Genomic DNA, 18,304 nt, shown 5'->3' on the forward strand with positions numbered 1-18,304 from the left:
CAAGTCTTTTTCACCTCCTTTTGCTCAGATTGTCCAATGGATTAAGAACACTTCCCCTTGCTTGAAATCCTTTAAGGCAGCATTCTGGAAAGCTGAATAAGATAATTTCTGTAAAAGAGTTTTCCATTACAATAATTTTACTCATAAAAACTCTGGAAAACTACTGAGCTCTGAAGGGAGCAAAGACATTAAAATGTAGCCTTCTTAAGTCTGGCTTGTTCCTTTTTGGAGCCAGGATCTGTAGTCCCTGGGGAATTTCTCCCACTCCTCCTTCTTGTTCTGCTTCTGAGCAGCGACTCAAGGGCTCTGCCACTGTAGCTGCAGTAATTAAATATTCCTGTGCCAGCTCTCTTCCTCACCCCTGCATCTCCATGAGAGATGCTGCAGTTTACAGAGTGGTGTATTAGCAAAAACCTCATTCATCTTGAGGAGAGATAATATCTTCTGCTGCTAAAGCTCAAGTCTCTGGAACAAAAGTTAAGCTTTGTATTGATAGCATCTCCTGCTACCACTGTTGTGGGTTTTGGTTGTTTTTCCCTTGTATTGAACTTCAGCTTCTTTCTGCTGTGGTTCATGTATGAAAGTCACTATTTCAGAGGTCACTTAGAGGGGAACAGATGTAAAAGGCTTAATGGCTTTTCCCTGATGGCCTTTTAGAGGGTGTCAAATACCATTTTCAAATAGAGAACAACATATCTTGTCACACAGTAACATGTCACACAATGTCTTACAATGTGATCAGAATTGCATTCAGTACATGATGCTCAGTGAAGTCCACCTTTTCTTAACATTTTACCCACCTTCACAGAGTATATTTTAATTGGAATGGAAGGATAAGATAAGGCTATCACTAAAGCCAAAGAAGAAGTTGCAGTAGTTGGGAGTGACTTAAAGTTCTCTGCTCAGCGTGTTAATTATAGAGGCCATTTGAAATTACAAAAGCCATCACATAAAATAAAAACCCAGCAGAACCATTTTAATGTAGGGCTAAATGAGAGAGGAGAACCTTCAGCCTTTGAGACAACTCTAGGACTTGCTATACATACACAACACTGTCTTGAGCCCTCATTTAACTATAGTAGTTTTTGAATAACAGATAGGTAAATTTGCACGTATCTATATAAATATTAATATTTCACATATTGTCTGTGATTAAAAATATAATAATGTGAAGAAACACCAGTTCTCATACATTTCCCTGAACAACATTCCTATGTTTTAAAGGCCAACTCTTAGAGTCTAAAGTCTGTGAAGTTACTCGAATTTTATGGAAACTTTCTTTAATTTTGTACATGGATGAGGATGTGAATGGCCAGTGAATGTGAGTTCAGCAATGTATTCCTTAGTTAACTGCCTTAAATATAAAGTACTTTTAAAGAATTGATCTTGTAGCAAATTTTTGCCTTTCTGAGGGCTTAATCATTTGCCATCAGTTGCTGTCACTCAGTATCAGTTTTTCATAGTGTGTTACAGTTTTGGAAAAATCACTTCAAGAGAAGAATATGAATTGAAACACGCTTTTGCAACAAGATCAGGGAAGGAGGTTTTGCAGAGGTACTTGGTTACTTTTTAGAGGACCAGATCAGGAAAGAATCAGGAGACAGGTCTATTCAGATGTTTGTTTTCCTCTTCCTTTGCTATATTAGATTTTCTCATTCCTCTTCTAAAGTATCTCTTCCTGTTCATCTTCCCAGGAAAACCTCTTCCTCTCAGAGTGTTGTTTATTGTCCTTCTCAGTTGCCTGCCTCCCCGTTGCCTGACACCATGATAATCCTGTTTGCTCCCAGGATTGCCATGATGTGCCAGGCTGGTTACTCTGCCTGCACCCTCCATGGTGCTCCAGGTGCTGGAGGTTGCCACAGTGGCTCTGAAGCTGCTCTTTGCCTTCCGCTTTCAGTTCGTGTAATCCAGCAAGGAGAAAACAAGATGATGACCAAATGTCTTCAGCCCGTACAGAGAACAAGCCTGGAGCTGCTGTCACTGAAATTTCTCTCTGTTCAGCCCAACAATTGTTTTATCACCAGGAAGAATAGCAGCAGCAGCAGCTCATCTGCTGGCCAAGGAAGTGTCTACATTTTTTACAGTACAATTCAGAGTTGTTCTTTAGGTTTTGTCTTTTACAAGGAAAATGTGCTGGGCTTATTAACAACAGGCTGTGCTGGGCTTATTAACAACAGGCTATTTGGTTTGGAAATTACAGCCCATAGGGCAGCAGTTAAAAAACCTGGTGAACCTTTTATTAGAGCAAGAGGCTGGCTCAAGGGGCTGATACCGTCAAAGCTGAGCTGTGCCCTTGCATTTAAAGTCTGAATCCTTTCTTTGGCAAAAATTCATAAGCAGTGTTAGAGCATCTATTCTCTTTCAGAGAAGTTTCATATTGGAGAGCTTTGTCCTGCTAATGCTTGTACAGAATATATAAAATAGGTCTTGACCCTTTTCTAAAAAGTAATAAATTATGCATTTTGTTCACAAATATGCAAAAGCAATTTCTGGGCATATTGCCACTTATGTACCTGGAGAATTAGTGTAAGACAGCACAAATATTGATTAATCAATTAGAATTTATTAACTTGAAGGAAGATGAAAGAGAACATAATGTAACTGTTTTATGAATAGTGGAACCTTATATTTAAGGTCAAATCATTCCTTGAAACCACTAACAGAAGATTCTCATGCTGCTGTCAGGTTCTTAAGAATTTTGGTGAAGAATTAAAACTACAGATTTTGGAGCAATTAATGGAAACATACATGCCACCCCCACTCCATCCATCCATCCATCCATCCATCCATCCATCCATCCATCCATCCATCCATCCACACACATACACATTTCTAGATATATCAAATGTGTGTATAATATATACACACATTTGATATACTGAGTATATATATATAGTACTGAGCATTCTGGGCTCAGTACTATATATATATACTCAGTATATATATATATATATATATACTGAGTATATATATATAGTACTGAGCCCAGAATGCTTGAACATATTAATACTCATAGATGACACAAAGGTGGTGACACTGAGGTGCCCTTCCAGAGAAGGGCAGTGGAGCTGGGGCAGGGTCTGGAGCACAATTCCTTTGAGGGGGAGCTGGGGGTGTTCAGCCTGGGGAAAAGGGGGCTCAGGGGGGACCTTGTTGTCACTCTTGCACTGCCTGACAGGAGGCTGTGAGCAGGTGGGTGTTGGTCTCTTCCCCCAGGTAGCAGGACCAGAGGAAATGGCCTCAAATTGACCTAGGGGAGGTTCAGATTGCATATTAGGAAAAATTTCTTCACTGAAAGTGTTGTCAAGCATTGGAAGAGACTGCTCAGGAAAAAGTTCGGGTCACCATCTCTGGAGGTATTGAAAAGACGTGCAGATGTGGCACTTGGGGTAGTTACAAAGTATGAAATGTGTTTCTGAGCCTGACTGATGGGCATGTGCACGATATTTAAGAGGCAGAGTACTAATTTAGCATGTAACTGTGGATGAAGGTTAAGGTGTATTCTCAAGGAAAAACTGTTGCTTAAAAATATTGATTGTACATTGAAATACAGATTAGAGTCATTGATGGTGAAGAAATTAATGTCTTTTCATTAGTTGGCAAGTGGATATAACACAAGGGAACTAAATATTTTGAACTGGATCAATATTGCTGCTAACATTTTTGTCAGAGTTCCCCTGGAGTATATGGGCATGGTTTTGTTTTGAAAAACAAATGTGGAGAGGTGTAGACATGTATTCTGTAATTTATCTTCCTCTACAAGGTTCAGAGTTGTTGATTTAAAAAGTCCTTTTCTTCCCATGGTTTCCTTGCCTGTGTTTTGCTGACATTTTCTACCTCTCTCCCCCTCCCCCAGCCCCCTTTCTTTTCTGGGTTTGTCACTGATGAGTTAATATCATATTGAATATTAATTTGTTGATATTTCAAATTGCACAAAGTGAGGACAAGGTGGGCAGCAGGATACCATTTCAGCTGGGGCTCATTTTATGAACTCAGGGACCACAGAAAAACTGTGAATTTGCTTTGAATTTGCTTTGTTCACATGATAATATTCTAATGTTTTTAGAAGTCATATGAGCCAGGGAACTACAGGTCAGTCACAAAAAACCCCCTTCATCCTGATTCCATTTTACATGTATTTTTGAAGGCAGAACTGCTTTAAGGAAGAAGAGCATTTAGACTGCACCACTTTATAAAATACTAGAATTAATTCTGTTTATGAAACAGATCTGCTTTTTAATTCTAAAATTACTTATCTTTATCTTTTCAAAATACCAAGAGGATGCCAGTAAATTGAGCCTCAGTCAGGCAGAGATTTCAGAGGATTCACACAGAGCAAACTAGTCAAGCAAGTTATGTAATTCTCATGGTAAAAGCAAAAACCATGTTCCTGGTTTGGTTATTGCAATCCACTTTGTCTTAATTTAAAGTGGAAAATTTTTGAAAAAGGACCACTTGTCTTTAAGTTAGTTGCAGTTTATTTAGGAAATTAAAATAAATGTGCAATGCTTCAGCAATTAATAGACTGCTCTCAAATGTATTAAATATCTTGAAGTATTTTAAACATTTTTAAAAGGGAATTGGATTTGTGAATTCTACTCTGTTGCATTAAAAAACTAGATTTGCATACTGGAAAAGTTGTGGTTTGGTGAGCTTCATTCATGATTATAAGCTGAAAATTTTTTAACCAGAAATCCAAGATGAAACTCACTGAATAAGGATTTTAATGATATGTATAACTCCTCCATTACAGAAGATATATCTTTTTGGTTTAATCTTTTTTCCCAAGAAATCTTGAAAGTACTTTAAGTTCTGGGGTTTGATGCACACATAATACATTTTTCTTGCATGGCTTGCACCTAGATGATGACATGGCCTCCAGCTCCCATGCAGTGGGGAGCATTCTGTGTGTTCTCACTTGTTCTCAAAAGGCAGACCAGGACTGTTGGCTGGGGAGCCACTTTGCCAATTCAGATGTAAAGCCAGAGGAAGGGAAGGTGCTGCTTGCTAGGTCAGTTTTAGCTGATGTTAGGTCAGTTTTGCAGATTCTGTAGGAATTTCTTTTTGTTTACATAGAGAGGACTGAAAAGAATGAAGTAATATTACCTATTCATTCAAACCTGGTGTTCCTTGGAAAGACAAATGCCATCCATCTTTCAGTGGCTGGGAATGCTGTGAATGGAACCAGTGCAAAATGCATATCTAGAAGCTTTTTTTAGCACGATTTTCACTAGATCTGCTTGTTCCAGTATGATACATGCTTAATAAGTTTCAAGAAGTAGAGTATAGAGTCTTTGGCACATTGCAGGAGAAACCAAAAATAAAATTTAAAATTTTAAGTTAACTTCTTAGGATTCTTAATCCACAATGAGCTGTGTTTGGGTTTTTTAGATGTGAATAGTCAAATTTACATCAAATAAGACAAATTAAGTAATTAGTGGGTGGGGTATTTTTGTTATTATACAGTCGTAATTAAAATTATCACATTTTGTTAGTCTGTTAGCATTTCTCTGTCAACAAAGTGGTTTTGTAGTGTAAATTCCTGCTTTCCAAAGAATCCAGCATTTACTTACTCAGCCAAAGCACTGCAAACCTTTATGGCTACATCTGGCTCAACATTTTGCAGGCATTGTATAACATAGACGGTCAAAATACTTCACAATAATTTTGAAACTAAATTCTGTAATGAAGTTCTAAGGACAAAATCAGGTAAAGGCATGATTTAGAATAATGAATACAGGGGTTTCTTTGCTCAGTTGGGAAGGGTGAAATTCTGGGTTTGGATGGCCATGAGCAATTTATATTGCAAAGGAGATCTCTTTTATCACTTGCAGTGATAAGTGGGAGGCTGTGCTCTGAACACTGGAAAAGCTAACACTGAATGCTAAATAGAACTGTCTTTCTCTTATTGATCCACCCATTTCTGTAGCACGAATATTTTCCACCATTAACATCTTTTATCTGCATATTGGGAAGCTGGCCAGTTAGTTAATTCAAAGAGTAAAATTGTAGGAGCAGATGATAATTTCTTGTCTTTGTGTTATTTTAAACAGGAACAGATGTCTCAGGTGTTAGATGCAATGTTTGAAAAGATGGTTGAAGGAGGGGAACACGTAATTGATCAAGGGGATGATGGTGACAACTTCTACGTCATTGACAGGTGAATTGCTGTGTCTTATTATAGCACAAACTACTTTGCAAAAGTCCATTGAGAACAGTCTGTATTCTATGAACTTGTATTTAACACTGACATTCCAGCTTTTCTTTTGATATTCAGTGACAGGGCTCATGGGAATGGTTCAAAGCTGTGCCAGGAGAGGCTCAGATTTGACATTTGGAACCTTTTCTTTACCTGAGTGGTCAAGCACTGGACGAGGCTTCCTGGAGGTTGATGTCCAAAGCCTGTCAGTGTTTAAGGGGCAGTGGGACAATTCTATTAATAAAATTCTTTCACTTTTGAGCAGCCCTGAAGTGGTCAGGTTGGTGAACAAAACAATTGTTTTAGATCCCTTCTAACTGAAATATTAAATTAGACTACCATAAAAGTGTGCCCAGATTCTGTGCTGGAAAGACAATGTTTTTCAGCCTTGTAAGGTTACAATTTGTCATCTCTTGTCCAAAAGGCTGCAGGGATTTACAATATTCTGTCAGCCTTGTGGTTTTTAGGTGTACGTATTACCTCTGTGTCCCTTATCAATGAAATAACTGCACAAATTTTTGCTTTACATGCACATGATTTATCAATGCACACCATAAAAATATTCAGCACAGAGGAAAATGATGGCTCAGCATCAATGGGCTTGGCAAATTCGTGTTTTACAATATATCAGATTTTACTGCATTTCCAAAGCAAAAAATAGAAACAAGTTATTAAATTAATAATGGAAAGAAGAAATGCACAATATATTAGAAAAATGCATATATTTATTTCATTATTTTACCTTGCTTTTCAGATATGTTCCTTCTGTTTCCTGCATCTCAGTTGTTTCATTAGAAATTACTACTTTAAAATATTTAAAATATTAAATAACTTGTATCGTTATTTCAGTGCTCCTATCATAGCAATTTTTGCAAAGACTTGACATTTGTATCTAGTGTGGTTAAAATGAAATTAAGAAACAGATTCTAAGTAAGATTTTAATTTTTAATAAGTTCTGGTAATACATAGATCACTGTACTTCCATTCTATTTTTAAGCTGAGTTAATGTAAAAACAAATAACCCTATGCTTCCCTTTAAAGAGAGACCACTTTTGTTATTTATAGAAGTCATTGAGATGTCTTTACTAGGTGTTTAACACCATTTAAGCAAGCAAATATGTATTTCAAATACTTTATCTTTGGAATTCATCGTTTAAAAAATATAGTGAGAGGCTGCCTAGCAAAGGCCAGGGCTGGTTTCTACTCACTATACTTTTATATTTTATTAACAGAGGTACATATGATATTTATGTAAAATGTGATGGTGTTGGGAGGTGTGTTGGCACCTATGATAACCGAGGATGTTTTGGTGAGTTGGCCTTAATGTACAATACACCCAGAGCAGCTACAATTATAGCTACCTCTCCTGGTTCCATCTGGGGTTTGGTAAGTAGAGTACTTCTTTTAAGCTATTTTTTAAAAATATGTATTTTGTATAGATTTTACTGGCATGCTGTATCAGCATTAAAAAAAAAAAAACTTATAATTTCAGAAAGTTTAATTCTAGAAATCCCAACATGATGCTATCTTTTTCCAGAATCCACAGATGAAAATCTGAGGTTTAATAAAACATTGTTTTTAAAAAAAAATTGTTTTATTTTGTTTTAATTGCAATTTCCCAAATTGAAAACCACTGATGATTACATATTAATTTTTTCCCCCATGCCTTGATTGGAATGCCTTTGTTTCCACAGTAAAATTCCAATATGAGGTTATTTACTAGTCTTATACTACCTGGATATTTGACAAGAGTAATTGAGTTTACCCTAAAAGTAAGCTGAGACTTACTCATCTTCAAGATGTGCATATTGATCTAATGACTGATGCCAGGACTGAAATGAAATGTGGTTATTCACCAGCTCCATCCATGTGACTTCTGGTGTTGTTTAGGACACTGTAAGAATGGCTTTAAATGAAATTGCGTTGTGTTGGCCATAAGTGCCCCTGTGGCAGTGAAGGCTTGCAGTGCATTTTCCCTCTGCTGGTCACCAGGGAACACAGCCACACAAAGTCTAGAGAAGAAAACACCAAAAGTGTAGTTTTTCCCTCTGTCTGGTTCACTTTCATGGCCAAATCTTAAGGAATGTCCAGTTGGCTGTTCAGGGCAGCAGTGAGCCTGGTCTGCTGAAACAGCAAAAGTGGACTGTGACCTAAGACCCAGACTCATGTATTTTGGTTTTTACAAAACCCTAAAAGCCTCTTTGAGTACATATCAATTTGTATGGGACCTCAGGGTAATGAATAAACTTTGTAAATTAAACATTTCAATATTGAGGATTTCTTAAATATCCTGAATTACCCACTCAGTGTTCACTGCTGCAGACTCTGCCCTCTGTATGTGAGCTGAGTATGTACCCTGCAGGGATTTTCATAGCCATTCTCAGGTTAATTTGGGAGCTCCTGATTGACCTCTAGAGGAATCTTTCCCAACTGACAGTAGGGAGAGAGCAGCCAGCTCGGCTGACAGCTACACTGAGTGACTAAAATTGGGTCATTTGGTCATATACAGTCAGTTCTAAAGTATTTTCTAGCACATATTTTCAGTTAATTAACTCTCTTTTTCTCTTTGTGTTTACAGGATAGGGTAACATTCCGGAGAATCATTGTAAAAAATAATGCCAAAAAGAGAAGAATGTATGAAAGTTTTATTGAGTCATTGCCATTCCTTAAATCTTTAGAAGTAAGATTTCTATTGCATTATTTTAATAGCTGTATCAGATGTACCTGATAAGATTCTGCTCTTGAAGACTTTAAATTTGGCAAAGTGTCTCCACAATAGAAGTTTGTATACTTTTGTTTCAGAGAAAGACTACATTTTAATTTTGTTTTAATTTAGAATAAATTATTATTGTTCATATTGTGTTTTAAAATACAACTTATCTTTCAGTTTCCCAAAGCTTAGTTTTACTAGATATTAGCCAACAAAATTAAACAATGACTTGGGGAATTTAAAAGTATTTTTATTTATCAGCTATATTTTTACATATATTTTTAGATGCATGCTTTTCTGAAAATAATTTTTGAAGGCTTCTAACAAAAATGGAAGTTTATCATAATGTAATATACCCTCTGGAACACTATTCAGCAGGTTTTTTTTAAATGGCAATCAAAACAGGAAAATAAAGATACACTATTCTGTCCAAAGATTCACAGAAATATGAAAGGGTTTTCTAAATATATGCTATCATAATGTTAACCAAATATTTCTTACATTTTCTTTTTTTTAAATTAAGGTATCTGAGCGTTTAAAAGTGGTTGATGTGATTGGTACCAAAGTGTACAAAGATGGAGAACAAATCATTGCTCAGGTACAGTTTCTTCCTAGTTTTAGTTTTTCTTTCATAATAGGTAATAGTAATCATGTTGTTTATAGACAATGCATACTTTTAAACCCTATTTTTCTTTTTCACATAAACAAAACCAATGGATCTTAAATGTGAGAGTAAGAGGTGGTTATTTTGTTTCAAAAGCTCACTTTTCACTTATGATACTTTCAAGAACAACCCTCTTTGTTGGTATAAAATAAAGAGTCAACATTTTTAGTACAGTTAGAAATTCAAACTTGGTAAGTGTGCTTCCAAGGAGGAGCACAAAAGACTCACTTTGGTCTTACTGTTAAAATAGGTCAACTTTTCAAGAAGACAAAAGTTAAACTCTTCAGGACAGGCAACTGTGATTGTCTTGCCCCAAAATAATTAGTGAATATCACATAGCCCCTGGAGGCTTTTTATTCTGCAACTTGCTAAGAGAAATCATTTGGGAGGAACACAGAAGTGGATAAATGGTAGTAAGGATCCTAAAAGTCTTCCACAACATTGGTTTTCTCTACATTTTGTGTGAGGCACAGTCAGCTATATCTTTTCATGAAAAGGCCTTGCTGTTGCTTCTGTATAGATGTTTTGATTGTTATGTGTCCAGAGTATGGTTTTGAAATTAAAAGTGGTTTCTTTTGCCACAGGTATCAAAAAGAGGAGCTTCAAGGCCCTGGTTGCAAATATTTTAATCTTACCATGAAACTAAAAGGGAAATTTTACACTTTTTTTACTCACTTTCTTTTTATCTTGTACAGGGTGACTTGGCTGATTCTTTCTTTATTGTGGAATCTGGAGAAGTAAGGATTATAATGGCAAGGAAGGTAAACATCCCTAAAACAAAAACCTTTTTTTTTACCATTGTCACTAACTTTGCTTATGTAATCCTGAGTTTGGCAAATCTCTTCTCTAATACTCTTTCTTTCTCTCTCTTTCTTTCCATGATATTTCAGGGTAAACAAGATCTAGAAGAGAATGGAGCAGTAGAAATAGCTCGATGCTCAAGAGGACAGTATTTTGGAGAACTTGCTCTTGTAACTAACAAACCCCGAGCTGCTTCTGCATTTGCTCTTGGCACTGTCAAATGTTTAGGTATTAGTCAATACCATTTTATATCTAATTTAAAATGATATTTAATCTATTTGGTTGTTTCTATTGTCACTCTGTCTTTCCCCAGAATAGAAGATTTAAGGCTGTTTCAGTAATCACCTATTATTGTCCATTACTATTTGCATTATTTATCTGCAAAAATCACTTACAATTGATAAATACTATTACCACAATTTATCCAATATTTCTCTAACTGTATGGAAGTAAAAATTCTTTTAGGACAGTACAGAATATTGCTGCAAACTACTTATAGACATCAGATAAATGTCTAATACTCTGCAGAAAGGTGAGGCGTTTCTTTTCTCAGTAGACTGACTCATCTAAGAAATAATTCTGTTAAAAATCATGGGCCTTTTTATCCCCATGACTTAAGCCCTTAATATATTCTTTTGTCTTCACTAGCTGTTAATGTAGTCATCCCCTCACACTGTAGTCTCAGGCACAGGAAGAGTGAAGACTGTAGGAGTTGTGCTCATAGACAACCCTTCACATCCATTGCTTTTCATGGTCTGATGTTAAGCTCCTAACTATCGGAAAACTGCAAATATCTAATATAAAATTATAGTTAATCTATTTGGTTGTTTCTATTGTGACTCTAATGTTAAGCTCCTAACTATGGGAAAACTGTAAACTGCAAAGATAGGTTTGGCATTCCTACATAATGATTTGATGATGAAGACAATAACCAAAAAAGTTTCTCTATTTTTAAAAATTCCTAACTTGAAACACATAGAGATCATCAGGCAATAGAAATCAAAAATATGACAGAAAGGAAAGAATAACAGGCAGTGGTCAGGAAGAGTGTTATTATCCATTATGGCTGAATAACAAAGCACTGGCACTTCCCAAACAGCAGAGATCTTGAACATTTCTCAGGAGACCAGAGATTACTGGCCAGCAGGTTGGGAGTATATGAAGTTTCCTCCCTGGCCTATTGGCTGGAACTGTAGAGGATCACATTATGTGATCAGATAAAGAAAATATTCTGGTTGGCTGTGCACTAACATTGTGTGTGAATTACAGTCTTCAACTTATTGCACATTTGCTGTGAAAATAAATATTCATTACCATTTTCACTTTGGGTGGAAGCAAGTAAAAAGAGCAAGGAAATAGAGTGTTAGAGCCCAGATACAGCCAACAACAACACTTAATGTTATGGCTCTTTGAAATATTATGGATCTTGAAACTTTATTTTGTGGAGGAATCCAGGCCCCATGAGACAAGCTTTCAGGTAACATATATCTTAATATGAAAATATTTTCAAAATAAGGAACAGAACAAGTTTATTTCTGAAGTTTCAAGACAGCAGTGTGTTGGCTGATCTTGGTTTTGCTAAGGTAAGCAATACCCTTCTGTGTGAACAATGTATATGCCTCAGTACTATCTGTTGTGATTTTAAATGTTATACTGGAATATTATATATTACCATGAGTGTCTGTTACTGATGAGTACATAATATTCTTTCTCTTTCTCTCCCTTTTTATCTTAGTTATGGATGTGCAGGCATTCGAAAGGCTTTTGGGACCTTGTATGGAAATTCTGAAAAGAAACATTGCAAACTATGAAGAGCAGCTAGTTGCTCTGTTTGGAACAAACATGGACATTGCTGACACCAGTGCATGAACTAAACATTGGAGCAACAAGATCTGTTATGAGAATATAGCACAGTAGTGGTTAGTCCACTGAAAAATTGTCTCTCTTCCTATAGATGCCAAGCATTTTCTGTGATTTTAAGAATGGGATTGGGGTTTTTTGGTTTGGTTTGCTTTTGGTTGGGTGGTTCTTTTGTTTTTGTTTGTTTTGTTGTTTTTTTATTAATTATGACAGTGGAAATACTAGTAAAGAAAATAGCAATTCAATAAATTGAGGCCTTGATTTTTAAAAGTGCTCAGTACTTATGGTTCCATCTGATATAAGGGCAGCCTGTGGTAGCACAGCACCTTTGAAAATCAAGTCCTTTAACACAGCATTTCCTTAAAGAATAGATTTTTTTAAAAACCCCACATGTGATGAACTTGTTAAACCAACTTCTGTTCTTCTAAAAGGTTACATCTTTTCTGGAAAGACTGTTGTTCGAATGTGATATGTTGAAAGTATTAGTGCACACAAAGTGTTTATATGTATTACTACAGAAGATATACAGTAGATATTACTTTTTGACTATTACAGTTGTCATGATTTTATGTTGCATTTATCACAGATGTAGTGAATCACAAGGTTAATCATAAGATAAAGCATGACAATGCGTTTTGTGTAACGCTCATGACCCAAATCTGGTTTTTAACATTTTGTAATTGTTTTAAAGTCCTCTTTGTTTAATATGTCATGTTTCAACACGACATTGTAATATCTTATGCAATTTAGAGGACTTGCATATTTTTGCAATAAACTGCATTTTTTATTAGTTATATGAATTCTGTACATGAGTGAGGACAGCTGACAACCTAAATGCTTTAAAGCAAAGGCATGGGTCATTGTCATGTTCTACCTAATCATACATAACCTATATTTTTTTCCTTCTCCCTTGTTTTATATTTATGCATTTTGTCTTCTCTATTTATGCTTGTTCTCTAGTTAATTTTTTTTTTTTTAGGTCTCACCTTTTTTATTGTTAAATCTGTTTCAAGTGAAATGATCTCTGTATATCTCTCTTCCTGCAGTCTAATCTTAGCTATCAAAGGTCAGAGTCAATTACTGAAGTGATTGATATCAAAAGCCATGCTAAACTAAGCTTGTCCTTGAAAATCCTTAACAGGAAGTGCAAAAGGATTTTTAATTTGAAAGATCAGTACTTCCAAAGCTTTGCACACATCTGTCATTGTTAAAGCTAACATGTCTTGCTTTCAAAAACCTATAGGTCATCATGAAATAATGTGTTCAGCCATAATAGCATGGGATACCTTCTGAGACTGAGGAGAGAGAACATCTTAACCATGAGCACAGGGCTCATTGCCTACGAGGGTCTGTGACTGGAAATTTCAGGCACAGCCCAGTTTCAGTCCTGCTTACTGACCTGTCTGTTGGTGTTCATGGACAGCCAGTGTGTACTGGTGATGGGCAGCTCTGCCAAAATGACACTGCAAGAGTAGTAGGAAGGCTGCTTCTGCCCTGATTCAAACACCTGAATTATACCATCTTTCCTTCTTAGATAATGACTTTTCTAATGCCACATATTTGTGTATGTTGATGTAATCATTATGCTACAGTTAGTGATATGTTCTGACAATTAATATAATCATACATGTATATGAAATTATGATTATATAATATGATAACAATATATAATTTATATCATATAGTATGGTATAAATTATAAATCAGATTTCTAAAAAAATACAATCTGAACAAAATTTACAAATGTAATTTTTTTTTTACTTAGAAACCTGGTATGAATAATTGCACATATGATAACTTGCCTTTGTACTTTTGATTTATGAGAAAAAGAGAAGCCTGTTATACTAGAAGGAAATATCAGGTAACCAAGATCTACACTCTTGTCATTCTGTATGCTTAATCTCTAAAAGCTACCTATATTTTGCACTGGCTTGATGTGATTAAGAAAAATGCTAAAAATTACTTGTATGGCAGTAAACTACAATCAAGGCCATAAATGCCAGTCATGATATTTTCAATATTGTTGGTTATATTTAAAGTTTCCTTACAATAAACAACACTTTTATATATAAAAATCTATGTTTGTTGATATTCTTGTTGTCTTTTAATTCTATTACCATAAAGTTACAAGTGACCTATTTATGCTCATTTATTAAAAAAAAAATCATAATTCTTAACAGTTTCATGCTGATTTTCATAAATGACATTATGTGTATGCTCTGTCTACTTAGACAACATGTTGATGCAGTAACTGTCATAATTACTTTATTTGATGATTTGCTTGCAGTTTATAGCTGGGAAAAAGCTATGGAGTAACAAATTTAGGATAATCAGAGACTCTGGGTTTTCTGATTCCCAAAATACAGCTTCATATTGCAGCAGTTTTATTGTGTTGCTCTTGGGCACTGGATGATTTCTGGAATTTTCTTTGTTGGTAAATTCAGGGGGGCTTAACCAACAGTAATGTTACCACTTTTTAAGTTTTATCCAAATCATATATCCTTCATCTGTCAGCACTTGGGATTTCTCCTGGATCTCTTCATATGTACACTTCAAATGTGCCAGGCTTCATGTCATAAATGTGGTGAGTGTTAATCCTAAGAATGAAATCATATCAAGTTACTGATTTTTTTACAGACCTTTCAATAAAAAGTAGACAATTCTAATAATTTTAAACAACACTGTGTTAGGTTTACCTTATTAGACTGTGTCCATGCTTAAGCTACCTGATGCTTCTGTTATTTAAGATTTTTATTGAGTTTGGTGAAAATATTCCCCACTTAGTGAAGAGAGAAAATCCTGAGTGAAATCCAGTATAAGAGGCATTCATGGGTTCATATGTTTCACTAACCAGAAGAGAATCCACATGACAGCAAATGGTTTTTATAAATGCCTTAACCATGGGGAAAACAATCTGATTGCAGCCCTGAAGTTGATCACAAGACACAAACCCAGAGGCGAGCAAGATTTCCGTGATCCTACTGCTGATGCCATCACTTTCTAAATGTCAAATGACATTGTGCTCCATGAGATTTAATTCAAATTCATCTGAAATAAACATTTCTGAAATCATTCCCTTCTGGATTTCCTGTTTAAGGTCCAGAAGTGACCAACTGTGGAAGTCTTGAGGGAAATCTCTGAAGAGTGCTGTGAAACCATTTACAGCCTAAACCACTGTCACTCCATTTTCTTCCCTCATGTTGTCTTTTCTATTCAGTAAAGACTATTCTGCTCCTTGCTGGAATGGTGGGTTTAGGTGTTTGGGTTTTTTTTTTGGTGGTTTGGTTTTGTGTTGCTTGAAATGTTTGGTGCTTTAAGCTTTCTGTAAGGTGACCCTGTGACAGTTATGTCATAATTGTACCATTTTGTAGTCCATGGCACACTTGCCCTGACAAACATTATTGTTTATTCTGTATCAAGGGTTACCAGATGTGCAAAATCAGTATCTTCTGGTCAGCCTTCACAGACCTGACAACTCTTAGTCTTCTATCAGATGTTTGCTGCATCTGATAACATTTGCTTGCTGGAAGTCAATTTGCCACAGCATAGACATTTTTACAGGTTCTTGCTAAAGTTTTTATGTTAGCTCATAGCTCTTTTTGTCCAGTCATACATGGGATGATTAGAGGATCTGTATTTTTTTTTGTTTGTTTGTTTGTTTGTTTGGGGGTTTTTGGTTTTTTTTTTGTTTCTAAGATACTTTGCTGTGTCTGCAGTTGTCAACTACGACTCCAAGGAGGAATTGCCTCTTTGTATGCTGAATCTGTACAGATCTGTGCTGTTGACTGTCTTACAAAATTTAGGATTATTTTCAAATTGTTCTGAGAGTTGTATGTCCTTCAGATGTATACCAAGGCTGTTTCCAAGTTCTTAATCTACTTTTTGGCACAGAAAGATCTTAGCAGGCTGAACACTCTCACTTCATGGACTGAAAGGAAGCTGAATAATCTTGGTAGGGTATGAAAAGTCGATGGAAAATTAGATTTTACCACTGTCTCTTCCTTCACACCATTTCTTTCCCTGGAAATGAACTTTCTCCTGGCAGCCAGGTGAAGAGCCAGTGGCAGTGGGGGGATATAAGGTGAGGAGTGACTGGCTAGGTCTGTGCTGGGACACAGGGGCCTGGCTGGCTGGGCAGCCACTCTCCCTTCCTCATCCTCTTTGTCCCACCCCTGCCCCTTCTCTGATGGCAAATCAGAACGAGCTGGAGTGCAGTTCTGGCACTGCCATGGCTGAGTGAATACCATGGGTAGGGTTGTGTTCCTTCCAGAGAACTGGTAGAGGCCTCTGTGTGTATGGCACAACAAGGAACAGATGAAAACCAAACTATTACATAATGAAGCTGCCCAATCAAGACCATATAAAAACTGTGCCCTTAGGTTCTACTAGGTCATTGTGATGGTATCTGCTGACTCAACCTTTTCTTACTGAGGTAAATTAAATTAGGACAGTCTAAAAATAGCATAATTCAGGATATGAATACTTTGTTATGTCTTCTGTGAAGGTATTGAGTTATTTCAGCTGAGCAGCTGAGAAGTTTTGGGAAAGAATAATTCTCTGTACAAGTCTCTGTGGATGACTTATTTCCTGGCAGCTGAGTGAGCCTTTGGGACCTGCTCTCTCACATCTCTGAAGGTGCTGGAAACTCAGTTCTGATAAATGTCTTATCTAGAAAAATCCATCCAACTTACCAAGAAGCTCTGTATTCTTTTTCTCTTTGTTGCTTTGTCCTTGTGGGGTCAGGTGGTGTGCCTTCTGGAGCAACCTTAGCTAGACTGTACCATTGGTTTTTGGCTGCATGTGTATGGCTGTATCTATCATAGGAAATTTTATGTGCCTGAGACTGTTTGCTAGTACTGAATGGCCAACATTCATACTATTTTCCAGGATTTCTCTGGCCTCATTTATAAGCTGTCTAGGAAGATTTTTTTCAGCTTTCCATTTGGGGTGGCCATATACAGATGGCCAGCTGAGAATAGTCCTTGGCCTATGGTGGTTCCCAAATCATATCTGAAAATTATTAACTATTGGCCTGTGCAAAAACTGCACAAGGGCTATTCTAAAATGAATCATATACAGTACAGATGATTGTATTCCAGTGCCCAGAAACACTCACTGGCATTTTAATTTACCAACCAGCACAGAGGAAACCTACTGTTTTTCTGTTATTTCTTCTTGATTTGTTTTTCTGCCAGCTTTGAGTTGGGATGGAGGAGTTTTTTATTTATCACTCTTCTGGTTTGTTTTATGATATGTGAAGCTTTTATTTTTTTCCTAATACTGTTGTCAGTTTTAGTCTTGCTCTATTTTTATAGGTAAACATTTTAGCTGAAACTGGAATCTGTGCCATAATGACAGGAAATAAATTTCTCATTGATTCCTGACCTGTCTTGGAAGGGGGGGAAAAAATAATCCCTGCCCTGTTATTTATTCTATTTCTCCTCAGTTTGAGTCACTGCAGGAGGCAAGTGAAATTTCTCTTCTAGCACTCAAGAGATAACTTCTTTCCTAGGAACAAGAAGTTTTCTTTTCCTTTGCTCTTCATTCCCAAGAGCATCTTCTGTGAGGAGACTGAGGTGAAGTGGGGGATGTCTGTAGGAAGGAGGACAGAGCCAGCCACCATTGCAGCAAGCCACAAATGGCCACTGGAAGAAGGAATGAGTACAAATGGCTTTAGGAGATACATAAGTCATTGTGTGAGGAGAAAACTTGACTGAGAGGCAGAATGGCTGCAGAAGAGAGGCTGCCATGGTGAATAGGAGTAGAAGCTCTGGTGAGTGGAGTTCTCATGCCTGGGGGACTGTTTAGTTAATTACTGAGGGTGGATGCCTACATGCTGATGTGAAAGCTCCTGTAGCAGGATTAAAATAATGATATGTTGTATTTCAGAGAGTCAGCAGTAACAGCCATGTTACAAGGGCAGGATTGACTTGGGACAGGAGGGATTAAAAGTGGAGATAGGCACAAACCCAATATATAACATATGTTTTACTAATACAACTTTGACCAAAATATTACTAATTTAAAAAATCTGCTTTGTGGCTTCTTAACTTTGTGCCTGGCAATTTTA

The 18,304-nt window shown here is 36.5% G+C and overlaps 1 protein-coding gene across 1 annotated transcript in view; it reads left to right on the plus strand.

Annotated features, from left to right (window-relative positions):
- The window catches only part of PRKAR2B (protein kinase cAMP-dependent type II regulatory subunit beta), a 75,655-nt gene extending 60,764 nt beyond the window's left edge, over positions 1–14,891 (plus strand). The window contains exons 5-11 of the mRNA XM_054277849.1: positions 6,054–6,160; positions 7,432–7,585; positions 8,778–8,879; positions 9,433–9,507; positions 10,269–10,334; positions 10,464–10,602; positions 12,110–14,891. Of these exons, the coding sequence (XP_054133824.1) occupies positions 6,054–6,160; positions 7,432–7,585; positions 8,778–8,879; positions 9,433–9,507; positions 10,269–10,334; positions 10,464–10,602; positions 12,110–12,243 (777 nt within the window). The 3' untranslated portion in view covers positions 12,244–14,891. The remainder of the gene's footprint in view (positions 1–6,053; positions 6,161–7,431; positions 7,586–8,777; positions 8,880–9,432; positions 9,508–10,268; positions 10,335–10,463; positions 10,603–12,109) is intronic.
- The last annotated feature ends 3,413 nt before the right edge of the window (positions 14,892–18,304 follow it).

The sequence above is a fragment of the Melozone crissalis genome, unplaced genomic scaffold (assembly GCF_028551555.1).
Source record: "Melozone crissalis strain CALT ecotype California unplaced genomic scaffold, PUWL_Pcris_2 ptg000004l_1, whole genome shotgun sequence".
Classification (NCBI taxonomy): domain Eukaryota; kingdom Metazoa; phylum Chordata; class Aves; order Passeriformes; family Passerellidae; genus Melozone; species Melozone crissalis.